This window comes from Coregonus lavaretus (genome assembly GCF_964263955.1).
Source record: "Coregonus lavaretus genome assembly, contig: HAP1_SCAFFOLD_6873, whole genome shotgun sequence".
Taxonomy (NCBI): domain Eukaryota; kingdom Metazoa; phylum Chordata; class Actinopteri; order Salmoniformes; family Salmonidae; genus Coregonus; species Coregonus lavaretus.
Window position 1 is genome coordinate 110 of NW_028160710.1, and position 23,947 is coordinate 24,056.

The 23,947-nt window shown below is 44.4% G+C and overlaps 1 protein-coding gene across 1 annotated transcript in view; it reads right to left on the bottom strand.

The window, feature by feature from the left end:
* Positions 1 to 211: 211 nt before the first annotated feature.
* Positions 212 to 23,947, bottom strand: part of LOC311121521 (protein CBFA2T1-like) — a gene marked incomplete at both ends in the record, with an annotated part of 28,761 nt that continues 5,025 nt past the window's right edge. The window contains 3 exons of the mRNA XM_084196001.1: positions 212 to 402; positions 18,693 to 18,764; positions 22,547 to 22,742. Of these exons, the coding sequence (XP_084052127.1) occupies positions 212 to 402; positions 18,693 to 18,764; positions 22,547 to 22,742 (459 nt within the window). The remainder of the gene's footprint in view (positions 403 to 18,692; positions 18,765 to 22,546; positions 22,743 to 23,947) is intronic.

The following is a 23,947-nucleotide window of genomic DNA, read 5'->3' on the forward strand; positions in this document are numbered from 1 at the left end:
TCCCCCATTATTTGAAGATATGAAATCTTCCAAAGATATTACCACTAATATGATAATAAGATCAGAAAGGTATTTTTCAAAATACTGGTATAATAAATCAATGATAAATGAATTCTGGTACATAATAAATCAATGATAAATAATACATTCTGGTACCTAGTAGATCAATAATACATTCTGATACCTAGTAGATCAATAAAGTGTGTCCTACCTCGCTGGAGTCCTCCTGCTGGTTGATGACAGTCAGTGCGTCCTCCGCTGCTTGTCTCTGGGCTTCTGCCACCATACGCTCCATGTTGGACCGCTCCGTGCTGATCATCTCATGGGCCTTCTTCTCTGCCTCTGACACTGCCTTCTGGAGCTCTGACATGGCCTGGCGCTTCACCTCATTCACAGCCTCTTCTGAAACACATTCAGAGATATCCTCAAGGACCCATCCAACCAGCCCCTAACCCTAACCTCCTAATCCTAACCCTTCTGGAGCTCTGACATGGCTGGCGCTTCACCTCATTCACAGCCTCTTCTGAAACACATTCAGAGATATCCTCAAGGACCCAGTCAGCACACAGCCACCCAGACAAACACTAAAATACACAGAATTTTATTCATGAAATGAAAAATTATCATAGAAAATAATGGGCACTTCCTGAATTGTCTGACTTGGAAATGAAATTAACCCCAACCCTGGTATGAAGTTACTCCTCAAGAGTGGAGATCCTTTTTCATCAAGTAACAACAATATTGCATCTGAGCATCCTAGCAGACCTCGACTCGTATTAGTCACATGTATGTTATCTTATTTTGTGTGATCAGGCTTTATAAAGCAGACTTTCATTAACAATGTCCGCTGTGAGGTACATTCACTGTAGGCTATTTACTATCTAATTACGTTCCATATGCAAGACTAATTACTATACTCTTTTACAAAAAAAAAGCGTAATTCTGTGATGTTTAATTGGTTTGATCACTAGAGAGAGGATGCATGATGTCTTGGTTTACATGCGTACATAATTGGACAGATGATTTCTGCGTTTGATAAAGATGAGTAAAGATGAAGATAAAGATGAAGATAAAGATGTAAACCAGAAGATCAAAACATCTGATACTTTTGTTTTGGCTTTTCAATGTATAACTACCACGTGACAGCATAAGGTCATTCATCTAAAGTAATCTCATTCAAATGTATTTTAATTCCAAATGTAGCAGATACACGTTCAGCTCATTTGACGCTGGCACATTGTCTAGCATTTGACGCTGGCACATTGTCTAGCCTTAAACATGTGGTCAATTTAAATACATCAGACTGCAGCGGAATTCCAGTATTTCCAGCTGAATGTCAGAAGCGAGGTGGCGGTTATTGCCTCCACCAAGGCTGTAAATTGACTAATTGTGAATGTAAATCAGGCAATTTATATTTAAATTATGCATTTCTATTTTGCTCCCAATGGCACAGCAGAGCAGAGGAGGAGGAGGAGGAGGAGAGAGGAGGAGGAGGAGGAGGAGGAGAGGAGGAGGAGGAGGAGGAGGAGGAGGAGAAGGAGGACATTGTGCATGGTGTGTATGTGTATGTGTGTGTGCATGGTGCCTGAATATTTATCACTGACTGTAAACATTTAACTCAGCTCCAACAGATGTGTTGTTTGCCAGTCCTCCATTGTATAGAAATCCTATTTTGCAGTCCTCTATAGCAATCACTGGAGAAATATGTTTGTGAGCCTAATACTCTCAAAAAGTAATATTATGTATTGTTGAGAACAGGGGAGGACAAGAAATTGCAAATACCATGTTGAAGATGATACCTATATAATTCAGTGTCTTTCAGTGTGATTCATTCAAATAGAGGCCAATTCTGCATATATTGAACCAGATGTCCACAAACCTATGCGCACAAGTTCACAAGCTCAGCCAAATGTAGGGTATTTTAAAAGCGAAGGACATCTTTCATTGTGATTGAATTAAATTGTTAAACCAGGGGGGTTTTAGTGCATTGAGATTTTAGTGGAGTCATGGAAATCACTCTGGCGCAATTTGATATATAACCCTTGTGCATAGGCCTTTGATTACATAAAGGTTGCATTCCAAATGGCACCCTATTCCCTATACACTGCACTACTTTTGACCAGGGCCCATAGGGTAGTGCACTGTGTAGGGAATAGGGTGTCATTTGGTACGTACACAAAAGACTACAGATGATATCAATCTAAGGAAAAAAGGAGAGCGGTAGTTGAGTCTCCGAGGCCGATGCTCAATTCAGCTTAAATGTCTATTACATGTTCCTGGCTGCTGACTGAGGGTCTATTCCCATCATGCTCGGTCAACCAAAGGGATTCAGAAGAACGGGACACTGACTGTGGGTTAATAATCTCTGTAACTGTGGGTTAATACTCTCTGTAACTGTGGGTTAATACTCTCTGTAACTGTGGGTTAATAATCTCTGTAACTGAAGGGTTAATCCTCTCTGTAACTGTGGGTTAATAATCTATGTAACTGTGGGTTAATCCTCTCTGTAACTGTGGGTTAATAATCTCTGTAACTGTGGGTTAATCCTCTCTGTAACTGTGGGTTAATAATCTCGGTAACTGTGGGTTAATAATCTCTGTAACTGTGGGTTAATAATCTCTGTAACTGTGGGTTAATCCTCTCTGTAACTGTGGGTTAATAATCTCTGTAACTGTGGGTTAATCCTCTCTGTAACTGTGGGTTAATAATCTCTGTAACTGTGGGTTAATCCTCTCTGTAACTGTGGGTTAATAATCTCTGTAACTGTGGGTTAATCCTCTCTGTAACTGTGGGTTAATAATCTCTGTAACTGTGGGTTAATAATCTCTGTAACTGTGGGTTAATAATCTCTGTAACTGTGGGTTAATAATCTCTGTAACTGTGGGTTAATAATATCTGAGTGTAAAAGAACTACAATGACCTCAGGGTCTATCTATTACCTACCAGTAACTCCTCAAACAGAACAGATCACCACTCTGGTTGAAAAATATAGATATTTTAATGAAAAAAATAACCACTCTGGTTTAAAAGATAGATATTTTAATGAACAAATCACCGCCTGGTATGGCAACTGCTTGGCCTCCGACCGCAAGGCACTACAGAGGGTAGTGCGTACGGCCCAGTACATCACTGGGGCCAAGCTTCCTGCCATCCAGGACCTCTATACCAGGCGGTGTCAGAGGAAGGCCCTCAAAATTGTCAAAGACTCCAGCCACCCTAGTCAAAGACTGTTCTCTCTGCTACCGCACGGTAAGCGGTACCGGAGTGCCAAGTCTAGGTCCAAAAGACTTCTCAACAGCTTCTACCCCCAAGACATAAGACTCCTGAACAGCTAATCATGGCTACCCGGACTATCTGCACTGCCCCCCCCCCCCCCCATCTTTTTACGCTGCTGCTACTCTGTTAATTATTTATGCACAGTCACTTTAACTCTACCCACATGTACATATGACTTCAACTACCTGGAGGGAGGGACTGCTTTGCTAGTGCTGAGTGGAATATGTTCTGGGACTGCTTTGCTAGTGCTGAGTGGAATATGTTCTGGGACTGCTTTGCTAGTGCTGAGTGGAATATGTTCTGGGACTGCTTTGCTAGTGCTGAGTGGAATATGTTCTGGGACTGCTTTGCTAGTGCTGAGTGGAATATGTTCTGGGACTGCTTTGCTAGTGCTGAGTGGAATATGTTCTGGGACTGCTTTGCTAGTGCTGAGTGGAATATGTTCTGGGACTGCTTTGCTAGTGCTGAGTGGAATATGTTCTGGGACTGCTTTGCTAGTGCTGAGTGGAATATGTTCTGGGACTGCTTTGCTAGTGCTGAGTGGAATATGTTCTGGGACTGCTTTGCTAGTGCTGAGTGGAATATGTTCTGGGACTGCTTTGCTAGTGCTGAGTGGAATATGTTCTGGGACTGCTTTGCTAGTGCTGAGTGGAATATGTTCTGGGACTGCTTTGCTAGTGCTGAGTGGAATATGTTCTGGGACTGCTTTGCTAGTGCTGAGTGGAATATGTTCTGGGACTGCTTTGCTAGTGCTGAGTGGAATATGTTCTGGGACTGCTTTGCTAGTGCTGAGTGGAATATGTTCTGGGACTGCTTTGCTAGTGCTGAGTGGAATATGTTCTGGGACTGCTTTGCTAGTGCTGAGTGGAATTTGTTCTGGGACTGCTTTGCTAGTGCTGAGTGGAATATGTTCTGGGACTGCTTTGCTAGTGCTGAATGGAATATGTTCTGGGACTGCTTTGCTAGTGCTGAGTGGAATATGTTCTGGGACTGCGCCGATAGCATCACCTCAGTCACCGGCTTCATTAGTAAATGTATCGCCGACGTTGTCCCCACAGTAAAGGTTCGCTGCTTCACCAATCAAAAGCCCTGGATTAACACTGAGGGCGTGTTCTCAAAGCATGCGCAGAACAGCTGGCAGGCATCTTCACGGTCAGAACAGCTGGCAGGCATCTTCACGGTCAGAACAGAACAGCTGGCAGGCATCTTCATGGTCAGAACAGCTGGCAGGCATCTTCACGGTCAGAACAGCTGGCAGGCATCTTCACGGTCAGAACAGAACAGCTGGCAGGCATCTTCACGGTCAGAACAGAACAGCTGGCAGGCATCTTCACGGTCAGAACAGAACAGCTGGCAGGCATCTTCACGGTCATTTCCAACCTCTCCTTGTCCCAGTCTGTAATCCCCACGTCTCAAGATGACCACCATCATTCCTGTTCCCAAGAACTCTAAGGCTTCATGCCACAATGACTACCGCCCTGTAGCACTTTGAAAGGCTTGTTATGGCACACATCTCCATCATCCCAGACACTCTAGACCCACTCCAATATGCATACCACCCCAACAGAGGGGTGTGAGTTTCTATGTGTATGATCTAGTATGTATAGATCTATGTTGGCCGGGTGTGGTTCCCAATCAGAGGCAGCTGTCGATCATTGTCTCTGATTGGGGATCATACTTAGGCAGCCATTTTGCCTACCTATGTTGTGGGATCTTGACTCTTGTTTGGCTTGTGTGTGTGTGTGTAGCCATTGTGAGCTTCACGTCACGTTGCTTTTGTTGTTTTGTCGTGTGTTTACCTAGTTAATAAACATGTATGCATTCCACGCTGCACCTTGGTCCAATCCTGTACTCAACGAACGTGACAGAAGATCCCAACACCAATGGACCAAGCAGCGTGTCCAGGAAAAGGAAGAAACCTGGACATGGGAGGAGATACTGGAAGGAAAAGGATCATGGACATGGGAAGAGATCCAGGATGGTGATGATGATGGATCGCCTTCCGTGGGAGCAAACAGAGGCAGCGAGGGAGAAAAGACGGCGACTCCAAAATGCGAATCGACGAAGGAGACCCGAGAGGCAACCCCAAGAAAATGTTTGGGGGGGCACACCAGGTGGTCGACGAAGCAGCAGGAGGCCGTGAAAGGGCTGACTGTAGAGGAGGAGGCCGCTATTGTAGAGGTCCTCCAAGACCTGCGGATCAGCAGTTTGAGAGAGGAGGCCACCACATTACGGGGGCTGATAGGGAGAATAGAGCAGGAGAGCTCCCTTCAAAAGGAGGCGCTGCAGGAGGCCCATAGTGAGAAGGATTTAGTGGATGCATGGAGAGAGGAGCTGGCCAGGCAACAGAAGGAGCGTGTGTTCATTGAGGAACCAAGTTATGCGGAGATACGCACTGTGTCGCCAGTGCGCTTTCTCAGCCCAGTGCGTCCTGTGCCAGCGCCCCGCACGTGTCGTGCGAAAGTGGGCATTCAGCCAGGACGGGTTGTGCCAGCTGTACACTCCAGACCTCCAGTACGCCTCCACGGTCCAGTATATCCTGCTCTGGTTCTACACACTGTGTCACTAGTGCGCCTCCCTAGCCTGGTACGTCAAACCAACCAGTGGTGCGTGTTCCCAGTCCGGCACAGCCCGTACCTGCTCCCCGCACCAAACCAGTGGTGCGTGTTCCCAGTCCGGCACAGCCCGTTACTGCTCCTCGCACCAAACCAGTGGTGCGTGTTCCCAGTCCGGTACGGCCCGTTACTGCTCCTCGCACCAGACCAGAGAAGTCCGCTCCACCGGTGCCCAGTCCAGCTCTGGTCAGCTGCTCCAGTCCAGAGCCAAAGCAGTCCGCTCCACCGGGGTCCAGTTCAGCTCCGGTCAGCGGCTCCACTCCAGTGCCAGTGCAGTCCGCTCTACCGGTGCCTAGTCCAGCCCTGGTCAGCTGCTCCAGTCCGGAGCCAGAGCAGTCCGCTCCACCGGGGTCTAGTTCAGCTCCGGTCAGCGGCTCCACTCCAGAACCAGACGTCAACCCCTCTCCAGGGTCGGGGCCTCCCACACCAGGGTCCAGACAGGGCTTGGTGCATCGTGGGAGGACTGAGAGGGGAAACATCGCGCCGAGGTCCAGACCGGACCAGGGGTGCAACGGGGAGGCAGTAAGGGAGAGGACGTCACGCCCGGAGCCGGAGCCGCCACCGAGGCTAGATGCCCACCTGGTCCCTCCCCTGTTAGGTTAGGTTTTGCGGCCGGAGTCCGCACCAGCTGTTGATCATTGTCTCTGATTGGGGATCATACTTAGGCAGCCATTTTGTCTACCTTAGTTGTGGGATCTTGACACTTGTTTGGCTTGTGTGTGTGTAGCCATTGTGAGCTTCACGTTACGTTGCTTTTGTTGTTTTGTCATGTGTTAACTTTAATAATAAACATGTATGCATTCCACGCTACACCTTGGTCCAATCCTGTACTCAACGAACGTGACATAGGGGTAAAGTGACTATGCATAGATAATAAACAGCGAGTAGCAGCAGTGTAAAAACAAAAGGGGGGGAAGTGTCAATGTAAATAGTCCGGATGGCCATTTGATTAGATGTTCAGGAGTCTTATGGCTTGGGGGTAGAAGCTGTTAAGGAGCCTTTGGACCTAGACTTGGCGTGCGGTAGCAGAGAGAACAGTCTATGACAGGGCTGCCCAACCCTCTTCCTGGAGATCTACCGTCCTGTAGGTTTTCAGTCCAACCCTAATTTAGCGTATCTGATTCAGCCAGTGAAGGTCTTGTTGAGCAGCTAATAAATAGAATCAGGTGTATTAAATGAGGGTTGGACTGAAAACCCACAGGACGTTAGATCGACAGGAAGAGGGTTGGGCAGCCCTGGTCTATGACTTGGGTGACTGGAGTCTTTGACAATTTTTTGGGCCTTCCTCTGACACCGCCTAGTATATAGGTCCTGGATGGCAGGAAGCTTGGCAGCAGTGATGTACTGGGCCGTACGCACTACCCTCTGTAGTGCCGTGCGGTCAGATGCCGAGCAGTTGCCATACCAGGCGGTGATGCAACCGGTCAGGATGCTCTCGATGGTGCAGCTTTAGAACATTTTGAGGATCTGAGGACCCATGCTAAATCTTTTCAGTCTCCTGAGGGGGCTTTGTCGTGCCCTCTTCACAACTGTCTTAGTGTGCTTGGACCATGATAGTTTGTTGGTGATGTGGACACCAAGGAACTTTCGACCCGCTCCACTACAGCCCCGTCGATGTTAATGGGGGCCTGTTCGGCCCTCCTTTTCCTGTAGTCCACAATCATCTCCTTTGTCTTGATCACGTTGAGGGAGAGGTTGTTGTCCTGGCACCACACTGCCAGGTCTCTGACCTCCTCCCTATAGGCTTTCTCATCGTTGTCGGTGATCAGGCCTACCACTGTTGTGTCATCGGCAAACTTAATGATGGTGTTGGAGTCGTGCCTGGCCATGCAGTCATGGGTGAACAGGGAGTACAGGAGGGGACTGAGCACGCACCCCTGAAGGGCCCCCGTGTTGAGGATCAGCGTGGCAGATGTGTTGTTACCTACCCTTACCACCTGGGGGCGGCCCGTCAGGAAGTCCAGGATCCAGTTGCAGAGGGAGGTGTTTAGTCCCAGGGTCCTTAGCTTAGTGATGAGCTTTGAGGGCACTATGGTGTTGAACACTGAGCTGTAGTCAATGAACAGCATTCTCATATAGGTGTTCCTTTTGTCCAGGTGGGAAAGGGCAGTGTGGAGTGCGATTGATATTGCGTCATCTGTGGATCTGTTGGGGCGGAATGCGGATTGGAGTGGGTCTAGTGTTTCCGGGATGATGGTGTTGATGTGAGCCATGACCAGCCTTTCAAAGCACTTCATGGCTACAGACGTGAGTGCTATGGGACGGTAGTCATTTAGGTGGTCTGCTTGAAACGTCCTGGTAATCCGTCTGGCCCCGTGGCCTTGTGAATGTTGACCTGTTTAAAGGTCTTGATCACATCAGCTACGGAGAGCTTGATCACACAGTAACACTTGGTGCTCTCATGGCAATATCTGCTCTGCTCCATTCAGAATCACTAGAAGCAGCAGCAAGGCGATCCAATTTCATCTTCGCAAATCTTATTATCCATGGAACATCTGGCAATTTGTCAATCGAAGGAAATAACACCAACTAAAATCTGCTGATAATTTAATCTCATTATGCACAGACAATACTTAACTGTATTTAGACAATGTATCTCAATCGCTCCCAAACACATTGAAGATCAGCTTCACCTTAAGTTATAAAATGTATCTATCCAAATCAGCTCCACTGCCTCTCAAGACCCCGATGGAGGACTCCATCTCTACTTATTGAATCCCAATTGTTTCCCATTTTAAATATTTGGGAGTAGATATGTATTTCCTTCTTTAGATAAAACCATTGACAGAAACTTTAACAGAAGGCTCAAATCAATTCAATCCAACATCAGTCGATGGAATAATATCCCAGGTGCTTTAAATGACAGAATATATTTTGTCAAAGTCAATATATTGCCACGGCTGAATGTCTGTAGTTCAATGCTTCCCATGGCTCCCCCTACTGGCTATCAGTGGTGGAAAAAGTACTCAATTGTCATATAAAAGTAACGACTCTTTAATAGAAAAAGACTCAATTAAAAGTAAAAGTCAACTAGTAAGATACTACTTGAGTAAAAGTATTTGGTTGAAATTATACTTAAGTAACAAAAGTAAATGGAATTGCTAAAATATACCTAAGTATCACAGGTAAAAGTATACATCATTTCTAATTCCTTATATTAAGCAAACCAGATGGCACAATTTTATTTTTGTTTTTTATTTACAGATAGCCAGAGGCACACTCCAACACTCAGACAAAATTTACAAATGAAGCACTTGTGTTTAGTGAGTCCACCAGATCAGAGGCAGTAGGGATGACCAGGGATGTTCTCTTGATAAGTGCGTGAATTGGACCATATTGTGTCAAAATGTAACGAGTACTTTTGAGTGTCAGGGAAAATGTATGGATTAAAAAGTACATTTTATTTCTTTAGTAAAAAGTAAAAGTGGGCAAAAATATAAATACTTAAGTACAGATACCCCAAAAAACTACTTAAATATGTACTTTAAAGTATTTTTACTTAAGTACTTTACACCACTGCTGGCTATTGGGATAAAATTCATAGTCCAATTTCAAAATGCATATGGAAACGTAAACGATCTCTGATCAAATGTATATATTTACAAAGAGGGAAAGACATACAGTGAGGGAAAAAAGTATTTGATCCCCTGCTGATTTTGTACATTTGCCCACTGACAAAGAAATGATAAAGTCTATAATTTTAATGGTAGGTTTATTTTAACAGTGAGAGACAGAATAACAACAAAAAAATCCAGAAAAACGCATGTCAAAAATGTTATAAATTGATTTGCAGTTTAATGAGGGAAATAAGTATTTGACCCCCTCTCAATTAGAACGATTTCTGGCTTCCAGGTGTCTTTTATACAGGTAACGAGCTGAGATTAGGAGCACACTCTTAAAGGGAGTGCTCCTAATCTCAGTTTGTTACCTGTATAAAAGACACCTGGCCACAGAAGCAATCAATCAATCAGATTCCAAACTCTCCACCATGGCCAAGACCAAAGAGATCTCCAAGGATGTCAGGGACAAGATTGTAGACCTACACAAGGCTGGAATGGGCTACAAGACCATCGCCAAGCAGCTTGGTGAGAAGGTGACAACAGTTGGTGCGATTATTCGCAAATGGAAGAAACACAAAATAACTGTCAATCTTCCTCGGCCTCGGGCTCCATGCAAGATCTCACCTCGTGGAGTTGCAATGATCATGAGAACAGTGAGGAATCAGCCCAGAACTACACGAGAGGATCTTGTCAATGATCTCAAGGCAGCTGGGACCATAGTCACCAAGAAAACAATTGGTAACACACTACGCCGTGAAGGACTGAAATCCTGCAGCGCCAGCAAGGTCCCCCTGCTCAAGAAAGCACATATACAGGCCCGTCTGAAGTTTGCCAATGAACATCTGAATGATTCAGAGGAGAACTGGCTGAAAGTGTTGTGGTCTGATGAGACCAAAATCGAGCTCTTTGGCATCAACTCAAATCGCCGTGTTTGGAGGAGGAGGAAAGCTGCCTATGACCCCAAGAACACCATCCCCACCGTCAAACATTATGCCACACAGGTGGAAACATTATGCTTTGGGGGTGTTTTTCTGCTAAGGGGACAGGACAACTTCACCGCATCAAAGGGACGATGGACAGGGCCATGTACCGTCAAATCTTGGGTGAGTACCTCCTTCCCTCAGCCAGGGCATTGAAAATGGGTCGTGGATGGGTATTCCAGCATGACAATGACCCAAAACACACGGCCAAGGCATCAAAGGAGTGGCTCAAGAAGAAGCACATTAAGGTCCTGGAGTGGCCTAGCCAGTCTCCAGACCTTAATCCCATAGAAAATATGTGGAGGGAGCTGAAGGTTCGAGTTGCCAAATGTCAGCCTCGAAACCTTAATGATTTGGAGAAGATCTGCAAAGAGGAGTGGAACAAAATCCCTCCTGAGATGTGTGCAAACCTGGTGGCCAACTACAAGAAACGTCTGACCTCTGTGATTGCCAACAAGGGTTTTGCCACCAAGTACTAAGTCATGTTTTGCAGAGGGGTCAAATACTTATTTCCCTCATTAAAAGCAAATCAATTTATAACATTTTTGACATGCATTTTTCTGGATTTTTTTGTTGTTATTCTGTCTCTCACTCTTCAAATAAACCTACCATTAAAATTATAGACTGATCATTTCTTTGTCAGTGGGCAACGTACAACATCAGCAGGGGATCAAATACTTTTTCCCTCACTGTACAAGAACTATCTGTACCAAACTTTAAATTGAATTTCCAGGCCCTAGCATTTCGCCCCATCTGAAATTGGTTTAAACATGACTCTTCTGCCCCCTGGCTGAGTATTGAGAGAAATATGGTGTCTCATATTGCCCTGGAAGAGGTGGTCTCCACTGATATATCCCTTAAACAATGTAATATGGTGTCTCCTATTGCCCTGGAAGAGGTGGTCTCCACTGATATATCCCTTAAACAATGTAATATGGTGTCTCCTATTGCCCTGGAAGAGGTGGTCTCCACTGATATATCCCTTAAACAATGTAATATGGTGTCTCCTGGAAGAGGTGGTCTCCACTGATATATCCCTTAAACAATGTAAATTACGCTTTGGTCCTATTATTACTCACACAATTTTAATTTGGTGCAACATTTTAAAACAAAGTAACTGGGAATCAAAATGGCGTGCCTATACTCCAATATCTCACAATAATGCCTTGCAATCTGGAGGGCGGCCTTTTGCATCCCCAGTGGTCCAACTTTGGAACCGTGTCCTTACTGATATCATGGACAGTAATGGTATGATAACATTCCAAGATTTGAAATATACATACACATTACCAGGCAAATCCTTTTTTCTATATTCACAACTTAGGTCAGCTATGATGTTCTATGGAGTCCCTTAGGAAACCCAACTACTGAACCATTCAATGATGGGATTTATAAATAAATTATCTGGACTCCTGAAAAGGACTGAACTCTATAAATACACTGAGTGTACAAAACATTAGGAACTCCTTCCTAATATTGAGTTTCACGCCCTTTTGCCCTCAGAACAGCCTCAATTCGCCGGGGTATGGACTACAAGGTGTCGAAATCGTTCCACAGGGATGCTGACCCACTCCAATGTTTCCCACAGTTGTGTCAAGTTGGTGGACCATTCTTGATACACGGGAAACTGTTGAGCGTGAAAAACCCAGCAGCGTTGCAGTTCTTGACACAAACTGGTGCGCCTGGCACCTACTACCATACCCCGTTCAAAGACACTTAAATATTGTGTCTTGCCCATTCACCCTCTGAATGGCACACACACAATCCATGTCTAAATTGTCTCAAGGTTTAAAAATATTTGTTTAACCTGTCTCCTCCCCTTCATTTACACTGATTGAAGAGGATTTAACAGGTGACATCAATAAGGGATCATAGCTTTCACCTGGATTCACCTGGTCAGTCTATGTCATGGAAAGAGCAGGTGTTCCTAATGTTTTGTACACTCAGTGTATATTAAGACAAATGACAGACAGTAGCCTACAAGTAGCAAAATAGAACTCAATTTATTGAACATGAAATGTATTTCAATATGATTGAAATAAAACTATAGCCTACTGTTTATATTTTAATGTAGTCATCTCGGTTTTCATTTGAAGCATCTTTTTATATGTCACTTGTTTGTATCAATTGCAAAGACATTGGCAACTTTGTAATTGTAGTCAGCCTTGTTCTGAAGTTATCGGTGGTCACAGAGAGATGTGTTGTGAAGTTATTGGTGTCACAGAGAGATGTGTTCTGAAGTTATCGGTGGTCACAGAGAGATGTGTTCTGAAATTATCGGTGGTCACAGAGATGTGTTGTGAAGTTATCGGTGGTCACAGAGAGATGTGTTGTGAAGTTATCGGTGGTCACAGAGAGATGTGTTCTGAAGTTATCGGTGGTCACAGAGAGATGTGTTCTGAAGTTATCTGTGGTCACAGAGAGATGTGTTCTGAAGTTATCTGTGGTCACAGAGAGATGTGTTCTGAAGTTATCGGTGGTCACAGAGAGATGTTTTCTGAAGATATCGGTGGTCACAGAGAGATGTGTTGTGAAGTTATCGGTGGTCACAGAGAGATGTGCTGTGAAGTTATCGGTGGTCACAGAGAGATGTGTTGTGAAGTTGTTGGTGGTCACAGAGAAATGTGTTCTGAAGTTATCGGTGGTCACAGAGAGATGTGTTGTGAAGTTATCGGTGGTCACAGAGAGATGTGTTGTGAAGTTATCGGTGGTCACAGAGAGATGTGTTCTGAAGTTATCTGTGGTCCCAGAGAGATGTGTTGTGAAGTTATCGGTGTCACAGAGAGATGTGTTGTGAAGTTATCGGTGGTCACAGAGAGATGTGTTGTGACGTTATCGGTGGTCACAGAGAGATGTGTTGTGACGTTATCGGTGGTCACAGAGAGATGTGTTCTGAAGTTATCGGTGGTCACAGAGAGATGTGTTCTGAAGTTATCGGTGGTCACAGAGAGATGTGTTGTGAAGTTGTTGGTGGTCACAGAGAAATGTGTTCTGAAGTTATCGGTGGTCACAGAGAGATGTGTTGTGAAGTTATCGGTGGTCACAGAGAGATGTGTTGTGAAGTTATCGGTGGTCACAGAGAGATGTGTTCTGAAGTTATCTGTGGTCCCAGAGAGATGTGTTGTGAAGTTATCGGTGTCACAGAGAGATGTGTTGTGAAGTTATCGGTGGTCACAGAGAGATGTGTTGTGAAGTTATCGGTGGTCACAGATAGATGTGTTGTGAAGTTATCGGTGGTCACAGAGAGATGTGTTGTGACGTTATCGGTGGTCACAGATAGATGTGTTGTGAAGTTATCGGTGGTCACAGAGAGATGGATAAATGGATGAAAAGGATTCTAGGAGCTAGGAGAGGAGAGTTACTTTCTCCTGTTCTTATTTCTACTTCTCCTGTGTTTTTGTTCTACTTTACTTGTTCTTTATTGTTAATAGTACTACTGATATTGATTACTGCATTGTGGGGAAAGAACAAGCAATAAAGGCATTTCAATGTACTTCTGCATGTTACAATAAAAATAAAATAAAAACAATACAATAAAAACTTGAGAGAGACAAACACCAAATTGAGACTCTGCATGCAGAATTCTGCAAAAATATCCCCCATGTACAACGTAAAACACCAAATAATGCATGCAGAGCAGAATTTGGCCAATACCCGCTAATTAACAAAATCCAGAAAAGAGACATTAAATTCTATAACCACTTAAAAGGAAGCGATTCCCAAACCTTCCATAACAAAGCCATCACCTACAGAGAGATGAACCCTGGAGAAGAGTCCCCTAAGCAATCTGGTCCTGGGGCTCTGTTCACAAACACAAGCAGACCCCACAGAGCCCCAGGACAGCAACACAATTAGACCCAACCAAGACACATTGGAAAGAATTTGTGACCGACCGGCTCGATTCGGTCTTATGTAGACCGGGAAGATTGCTGTCTTTTTCCATGGCTAAACCAACTAGGTTCTTAATTTAATAATTGTTTTCGTATTTACAGATGGCATACAAGTTTGTTATCAAGGCACATGAAAGTTCTCATGTTCTAGAAGGCATTTCTGCCAAAAAACACATTTTGATTAAAACAAAAAGTTTATGTTCAAATGGCTCTCCTGTGAAGTAATGACGCGCGACATACGCCTAGTTTCCTGAAACAAGTCACATTTACCAAAAAACAGAGCAAACTGGAATGCTATTTGGCCCTAGACAGAGAGTACACAGTGGCAGAATACCTGACCACTGTGACTGACCCAAACTTAAGGAAATCTTTGACTATGTACAGACTCAGTGAGCATAGCCTTGCTATTGAGAAAGGCCGCCGTAGGCAGACCTGGCTCTCAAGAGAAGACAGGCTGTGCACACTGCCCACAAAATGAGGTGGAAACTGAGCTGCACTTCCTAACCTCCTGCCAAATGTATGACCATATTAGAGACACATATTTCCCTCAGATTACACAGACCCACAAAGAATTTTAAAACAAATCCAATTTTGATAAACTCCCTTATCTACTCAGTGAAAAACCACAGTGTGCCATCACAGCTGCAAGATTTGTGACCTGTTGCCACAAGAAAAGGGCAACCAGTGAAGAACAAACACCATTGTAAATACAACCCATATTTATGTTTATTTATTTTCCATTTTGTACTTCAACTATTTTCACATTGTTACAACACTGTATATAGAAATAATGTTACATTTGAAATGTCTCTATTCCTTTGGAACTGCTGAGTGTAATGTTTACTGTTAATATTTATTGTTTATTTCACTTTTGTTTACTATCTACTTCACTTGCTTTGGCAAATTGAAATTGAATTGAGAGAGAGAGAGAGAGAGAGAGAGAGAGGGAGAGAGAGAGAGAGAGAGATAGCTCAGTTGTCCTTTGTGGGACTGAGAGATGCATTAAATCAACCGGTAGGTAGCTACATCAATAATCCATCCTGACCTGCCTGAAAATTATTCATTTGTTCCATTGCTTCCGCCACTCACTCTACCTTGGCTTTCAGAACAGGTTTGGGCAGCTGCCAGACATGGGATGAGTCCCAAATTACACCCTATTCCCCATGGAGTGTAGAAGTGTTGTACATAAAGCCAGTGATGAACATTATGAGGCATTAGGAGAGTAGGTTAAACAAGCTTCACTTTGTTTTCAAGGCATTTCACTGTGCTTGTGCATGTTACAATAAAAACTTGAGAGAGAGAGAAGAGAGAGAGAGAGAGAGAGAGAGAGAGAGTGAAGAGAGAGAGAGAGAGAGAGAAGAGAGAGAGAGAAGAGAAGAGAAGAGAAGAGAGATGAGAGAGAGAGAGAGAGAGAGAGAGAGAGAGAGAGGAGAGAGAAGAGAAGAGAATAGAATAGAAGAGAAGAGAAGAGAAGAGAAGAGAGAAGAGAGAGAGAGAGAGAGAGAGAGAGAGAAGAGAAGAGGAGAGAGAGAGAGAGAGAGAGAGAAAGAGAGAGAGAGAGAGAGAGAGAGAGAGAGAGAGAGAGACATCCCATCACAGCACAGCACAACCAGACCCAGGCCATCTCATCACAGCTCTACCAGGCCCACCTCAACTCAGCCCAGCTCTACACATCAATGACGACTACGCTAGGGTCTGGCAAAACACTGTCCAACCAGTCGTGCACCACATGATGCAGTCTACACCACGCTTCATTGACATCATCAGCCTTCATACTGAGGTGTATGCTGAGGTAACAACTAACACTCTCAGAGATTGGAGAGGTGTCAACCACTGTATCTGTAATACTGACTACTGGACTAGACAGACCCATTAAAACACACACACACACAAACATACAAACTTAAAAAAGAAACACCTACAGTGTTGCAGATTGCATTGCATTCCATTGTACTTACTTTTTAATCTGACTCCATTCTTATTGATTTGTTTACAACAATAATTTATTTATTGGCACTGGTATTATAATAATAATAATATATACAATAATATATACGGTATATACAGTTGAAGTCGGAAGTTTACATACGCCTTAGCCAAATACATTTAAACTTAGTTTTTCACAATTACTGACATTTAATCCTAGTAAAAAATTACCTGTCTTAGGAAAGTTAGGATCACCACTTTATTTTAAGAATGTGAAATGTCAGAATAATAGTAGAGAGAATGATTTATTTAAGCTTTTATTTCTTTCATCACATTCCCAGTGGGTCAGAAGTTTACATACACTCAATTAGTATTTGGTAGCATTGCCTTTCAATTGTTTAACTTGGGTCAAACGTTTCGAGTAGCCTTCCACAAGCTTCCCACAATAAGTTGGGTGAATTTTGGCCCATTCCTCCTGACAGAGCAGGTGTAACTGAGTCAGGTTTGTAGGCCTCCTTGCTCGCACACGCTTTTTCAGTTCTGCCCACACACTTTCTATAGGATTGTCAGGGCTTTGTGATGGCCACTCCAATACCTTGACTTTGTTGTCCTTAAGCCATTTTGCCACAACTTTGGAAGTATGCTTGGGGTCATTGTCCATTTGGAAGATCCATTTGCGACCAAGCTTTAACTTCCTGACTGATGTCTTGAGATGTTGCTTCAATATATCCACATAATTTTCCTTCCTCATGATGCCATCTATTTTGTGAAGTGCACCAGTCCCTCCTGCAGCAAAGCACCCCCACAGCATGATTCTGCCACCCCCGTGCTTCACGGTTGGGATGGTGTCCTTTGGCTTGCAAGCGTTCCCCTTTTTCCTCCAAACATAACGATGGTCATTATGGCCAAACAGTTCTATTTTTGTTTAATCAGACCAGAGGACATTTCTCCAAAAAGTACGATCTTTGTCCCCATGTACAGTTGCAACCCGTAGTCTGGCTTTTTTATGGTGGTTTTGGAGCAGTGACTTCTTCCTTGCTGAGCGGCCTTTCAGGTTATGTCGATATAGGACTCGTTTTACTGTGGATATAGATAATTTTGTACCTGTTTCCTCCAGCATCTTCACAAGGTCCTTTGCTGTTGTTCTGGGATTGATTAGCACTTTTTGCACCAAAGTACGTCCACGTTCATCTCTAGGAGACAGAACGCGTCTCCTTCCTGAGCGGTATGATGGCTGCGTGGTCCCATGGTGTTTATACTTGCATACTATTGTATGTACAGATGAACGTGGTACCTTCAGGCGTGGATGAACCAGACTTGTGGAGGTCTACAATGTTTTTCCTGAGGTCTTGGCTGATTCCTTTAGATTTTCCCATGATGTCAAGCAATGAGGCACTGAGTTTGAAGGTAGGCCTTGAAATACATCCACAGGTACACCACCAATTGACTCAAATGATTAGCATATCAGAAGCTTCTAAAGCCGTGACAGAATTTTCTGGATTTTTCCAAGCTTTATTAGAATGTCTACAGTGCGAACAGTGAATGAATCAATCATACCGCGAGAGGTACCGGATCCCGGAAGAAACAAAGTCAAGCACTGCAGGCTGAGTGACCACCAATTGGCAATAGAAACCGGCAGACATAAAAAGACATGGCTACCCAAAGAGGAGCGTATACAAAGAGGAGCGTATATGTGGTCACTGCACGACAGGGGAGACAGAGATGCACTTTCTAATCTACTGTAAGAAATATTCCTCACCAAGAGATTCATTATTGGCCGAAATTACTACATTTATTCCAAATTGTATCTTATTTAACCCAGAGGGGGAAAAAAATACTAATGGGCGAAGGAGCTACGGCTCATCCTCCAGCCAACTATGTATTATTATTATTATTATTATTATTATTATTGTTGTTGTTGTTGTGATTATTATTCCAAATAGTAGGTAGTTGGGATGATGGTAATGATAGCAGTTTAGTGATTATGGTAGTTATAGTAATAATAGTAGCATGTTCATTTTAGTAGTAATAATAGTAGCATGTTCATTTTAGTAGTAATAATAGTAGCATGTTCATTTTAGTAGTAATAATAGTAGCATGTTCATTTTAGTAGTAATAATAGTAGCATGTTAATTTTTCATGTTTTTTATTTTCCATGTTTAGATTATGATATATATTTTTTTAAATATTTGTATACATTAATGCTTTGGCAATACTTCCTCATGTCAATATAGCAATTTAAATGAGAGAGAGAGAGAGAGAGAGAGAGAGGGAGAGAGAGAGAGAGAGAGAGAGAGAGAGAGAGAGAGAGAGAGGGAGAGAGGGAGAGAGGGAGAGACAGAGAGAGAGAGAGAGAGAGAGAGAGAGAGAGAGAGAGAGGGAGAGAGGGAGAGAGGGAGAGAGACCGACCGACCGACAGAGAGAGAGAGCGAAAGAGATGCTCACCGGCTTTCTTCCAGATTTCTTCAGGTACGTATCCGGGTGTCACTGGTCTGTGGAGAAGCTCCCGGTGAATCTCTGGAAGACAGACAGACAGACAGCCCAGTCAACTAGTAGACAGACAGACAGACAACTAGTAGACAGACAGACAGACAACCAAGTGATAAAACACACCAGTGAAAGGTCATGTAGTCATGCAGGAGGGTTGTTCACCCATGTTCAAAGGTGTATGCCTGACCAGGATGGGAACAGAGATAGCTACTGTCTATCTAGTGTCTGTTTGATTGATTGATTGATTGACTGACTGATTGATCAAGCCCTGTCTCATACCTGGAGTGTTGCTGTCTGCTGTGATACAGATAGCTGGTACTATACTATAACGTAAGTCAACTACTGGTAGAGCACGGCGCTTGTAACGCCAAGGTAGTGGGTTCGATCCCCGGGACCACCCATACACAAAAATGTATGCACGCATGACTGTAAGTCGCTTTGGATAAAAGCGTCTTCTAAATGGCATATTATTTATTTATTATTTAACTAGTTGGCAGGTAGCTCAGTGGTTAAGAGCGTTGTGCCAGTAACCGGGAGGTTGCTGGTTCTAATCCCCGAGCCGACTAGGTGAAAAATCTGTTGATGTGCCCTTAAGCAAGGCACTTAACCCTAATTGCTCATGTAAGTCGCTCTGGATAAGAGTGTCTGCTAAATGACCAAAATAATAATTATATACAGTTGAAGTTGGAAGTTTACATACACTTAGGTTGGAGTCCTTAAAACTTGTTTTTCAACCACTCCACACATGTCTTGTTAACAAACTATAGTTTTGGCAAGTCGGTTAGGACATCTACTTTGTGCATGACACAAGTAATTTTTCCAACAATTGTTTACAGACAGATTATTTCACTTATAATTCACTGTATCACAATTCCAGTGGGTCAGAAATTTACATACACTAAGTTGACTGTGCCTTTAAACAGCTTGGAAAATTCCAGAAAATTATGTCATGGCTTTAGAAGCTTCTGATAGGCTAATTGACATCATTTGAGTCAATTGGAGGTGTACCTGTGGATGTACTTCAAGGCCTACCTTCAAACTCAGTGCCTCTTTGCTTGACATCATGGGAAAATCAAAATAAATCAGCCAAGACCTCAGGAAAATAACTGTAGACCTCCACAAGTCTGGTTCATCCTTGGGAGCCATTTCCAAACGCCTGAAGGTACCACGTTCATCTGTACAAACAATAGTACGCAGCCGTCATACAGCTCAGGAAGGAGACGCGTTCTGTCTCCTAGAGATGAACGTACTTTGGTGCGAAAAGTGCAAATCAATCCCAGAACAACAGCAAAGGACCTTGTGAAGATGCTGGAGGAAACAGGTACAAAAGTATCTATATCCACAGTAAAACGAGTCCTACAGTGGGGAGAACAAGTATTTGATACACTGCCGATTTTGCAGGTTTTCCTACTTACAAAGCATGTAGAGGTCTGTAATTTTTATCATAGGTACACTTCAACTGTGACATAAGTATTTGATACATCAGAAAAGCAGAACTTAATATTTGGTACAGAAACCTTTGTTTGCAATTACAGAGATCATACGTTTCCTGTAGGTCTTGACCAGGTTTGCACACATTGCAGCAGGGATTTTGGCCCACTCCTCCATACAGACCTTCTCCAGATGCTTCAGGTTTCGGGGCTGTCGCTGGGCAATACGGACTTTCAGCTCCCTCTAAATATTTTCTATTGGGTTCAGGTCTGGAGACTGGCTAGGCCACTCCAGGACCTTGAGATGCTTCTTACGGAGCCACTCCTTAGTTGCCCTGGCTGTGTGTTTCGGGTCGTTGTCATGCTGGAAGACCCAGCCACGACCCATCTTCAATGCTCTTATTGAGGGAAGGAGGTTGTTGGCCAAGATCTCATGATACATGGCCCCATCCATCCTCCCCTCAATACGGTGCAGTCGTCCTGTCCCCTTTGCAGAAAAGCATCCCCAAAGAATGATGTTTCCACCTCCATGCTTCACGGTTGGGATGGTGTTCTTGGGGTTGTACTCATCCTTCTTCTTCCTCCAAACACGGCGAGTGGAGTTTAGACCAAAAATCTCTATTTTTGTCTCATCAGACCACATGACCTTCTCCCATTCCTCCTCTGGATCATCCAGATGGTCATTGGCAAACTTCAGACGGGACTGGACATGCGCTGGCTTGAGCAGGGGGACCTTGCGTGCGCTGCAGGATTTTAATCCATGACGGCGTAGTGTGTTACTAATGGTTTTCTTTGAGACTGTGGTTCCAGCTCTCTTCAGGTCATTGACCGTGTAGTTCTGGGCTGATCCCTCACCTTCCTCATGATCATTGATGCCCCACGAGGTGAGATCTTGCATGGAGCCCCAGACCGAGGGTGATTGACCGTCATCTTGAACTTCTTCAATTTTCTAATAATTGCGCCAACAGTTGTTGCCTTCTCACCAAGCTGCTTGCCTATTGTCCTGTAGCCCATCCCAGCCTTGTGCAGGTCTACAATTGTATCCCTGATGTCCTTACACAGCTCTCTGGTCTTGGCCGTTGTGGAGGTTGGAGTCTGTTTGATTGAGTGTGTGGACAGGTGTCTTTTATACAGGTAACGAGTTCAAACAGGTGCAATTAATACAGGTAATGAGTGGAGAACAGGAGGACTTCTTAAAGAAAAACTAACAGGTCTGTGAGAGCCGGAATTCTTACTGGTTGGTAGGTGATCAAATACTTATGTCATGCAATAAAATGCAAATGAATTACTTAAAAATCATACAATGTGATTTTCTGGATTTTTGTTTTAGATTCCGTCTCTCACAGTTGAAGTGTACCTATGATAGAAATTACAGACCTCTACATGCTTTGTAAGTAGGAAAACCTGCAAAATCGGCAGTGTATCAAATACTTGTTCTCCCCACTGTATATCGACATAACCTGAAAGGCCGCTCAGCAAGGAAGAAGCCACTGCTCCAAAACCACCATAAAAAAGCCAGACTACGGTTTGCAACTGCACATGGGGACTAAGATCGTACTTTTTGGAGAAATATAATCTGGTCTGATTAAACAAAAATATAACTGTTTGGCCTATAAGACCATCGTTATGTTTGGAGGAAAAAGGGGGCAACTGCAAGCCGAAGAACACTATCCCAACCGTGAAGCACAGGGGTGGCAGCATCATGCTGTGGGGGTGCTTGCTGCAGGAGGGACTGGTGCACTTCACAAAATAGATGGCATCATGAAGAAGGAAAATTATGTGGATATATTGAAGCAACATCTCAAGACATCAGTCAGGAAGTTAAAGCTTGGTCGCAAATGGGTCTTCCAAATGGACAATGACCCCAAGCATACTTCCAAAGTTGTGGCAAAATGGCTTAAGGACAACAAAGTCAAGGTATTGGAGTGGCCATCACAAAGCCCTGACCTCAATCCTATAGAAAATGAGTGGGCAGAACTGAAAAAGCGTGTGTGAGCAAGGAGGCCTACAAACCTGACTCAGTTACACCAGCTCTGTCTGGAGGAATGGGCCAAAATTCACCCAATTTATTGTGGGAAGCTTGTGGGAGGCTACCCGAAACGTTTGACCCAAGTTAAACAATTGAAAGGCAATGCTACCAAATACTAATTTAGTGTATATAAACTTCTGACCCACTGGGAATGTGATGAAAGAAATAAAAGCTTAAATAAATCATTCTCTCTACAATTATTCTGACATTTCACATTCTTAATATAAAGTGGTGATCCTAACTGACCTAAGACAGGGAATTTTTACTAGGATTAATTGTCAGGAATTGTGAAAAACTGACGTTAAATGTATTTGGCTAAGGTGTATGTAAACTTCCGACTTCAACTGTACCTGTTGTGTAGTTATCCTGTCCTGCAGGACTCTGCTGTCTGCTCTGGGTCCTGCTGGCTCCTTTCTTCAGGTCCTCTGCGTCGCTATATTGTCTGATCCAGTAGTTGAGCTCCTCCCTGTCGGCCTCCTGGCAGCGCCGCAGCACGGTGAGAGAACGCCGCGTCTTCTCTACCATGTCCATGATGCAGTTCAGCAGCTGAGGAGGGGGAAGGTGCTGAGTGAAGCACCATAGACACCAGAGACAATATGTTCTGTATCTATAACAAGCACCATAGACAATATGTTATATATCTAATATGTTCTATCCAGTGCTGTCAGTTCAGCAGCTGAGGAGGGGGTAGGTGCTGTCAGTTCAGCAGCTGAGGAGGGGGTAGGTGCTGTATTAGTTCAGCAGCTGAGGAGGGGGTAGGTGCTGTATCAGTTCAGCAGCTGAGGAGGGGGTAGGTGCTGTATCAGTTCAGCAGCTGAGGAGGGGGTAGGTGCTGTATCAGTTCAGCAGCTGGGGAGGGGGTAGGTGCTGTATCAGTTCAGCAGCTGAGGAGGGGGTAGGTGCTGTATCAGTTCAGCAGCTGAGGAGGGGGTAGGTGCTGTCAGTTCAGCAGCTGAGGAGGGGGTAGGTGCTGTATCAGTTCAGCAGCTGAGGAGGGGGTAGGTGCTGTATCAGTTCAGCAGCTGAGGAGGGGGTAGGTGCTGTATCAGTTCAGCAGCTGAAGAGGGGGTAGGTGCTGTATCAGTTCAGCAGCTGAGGAGGGGGTAGGTGCTGTATTAGTTCAGCAGCTGAGGAGGGGGTAGGTGCTGTATTAGTTCAGCAGCTGAGGAGGGGGTAGGTGCTGTATCAGTTCAGCAGCTGAGGAGGGTGTAGGTGCTGTATTAGTTCAGCAGCTGAGGAGGGGGTAGGTGCTGTATCAGTTCAGCAGCTGAGGAGGGGGTAGGTGCTGTATTAGTTCAGCAGCTGAGGAGGGGGTAGGTGCTGTATTAGTTCAGCAGCTGAGGAGGGGGTAGGTGCTGTATCAGTTCAGCAGCTGAGGAGGGGGTAGGTGCTATATTAGTTCAGCAGCTGAGGAGGGGGTAGGTGCTGTATCAATTCAGCAGCTGAGGAGGGGGTAGGTGCTGTATTAGTTCAGCAGCTGAGGAGGGGTTAGGTGCTGTATCAGTTCAGCAGCTGAGGAGGGGGTAGGTGCTGTATCAGTTCAGCAGCTGAGGAGGGGGTAGGTGCTGTCAGTTCAGCAGCTGAGGAGGGGGTAGGTGCTGTCAGTTCAGCAGCTGAGGAGGGGTTAGGTGCTGTATCAGTTCAGCAGCTGAGGAGGGGGTAGGTGCTGTCAGTTCAGCAGCTGAGGAGGGGGTAGGTGCTGTCAGTTCAGCAGCTGAGGAGGGGGTAGGTGCTGTCAGTTCAGCAGCTGA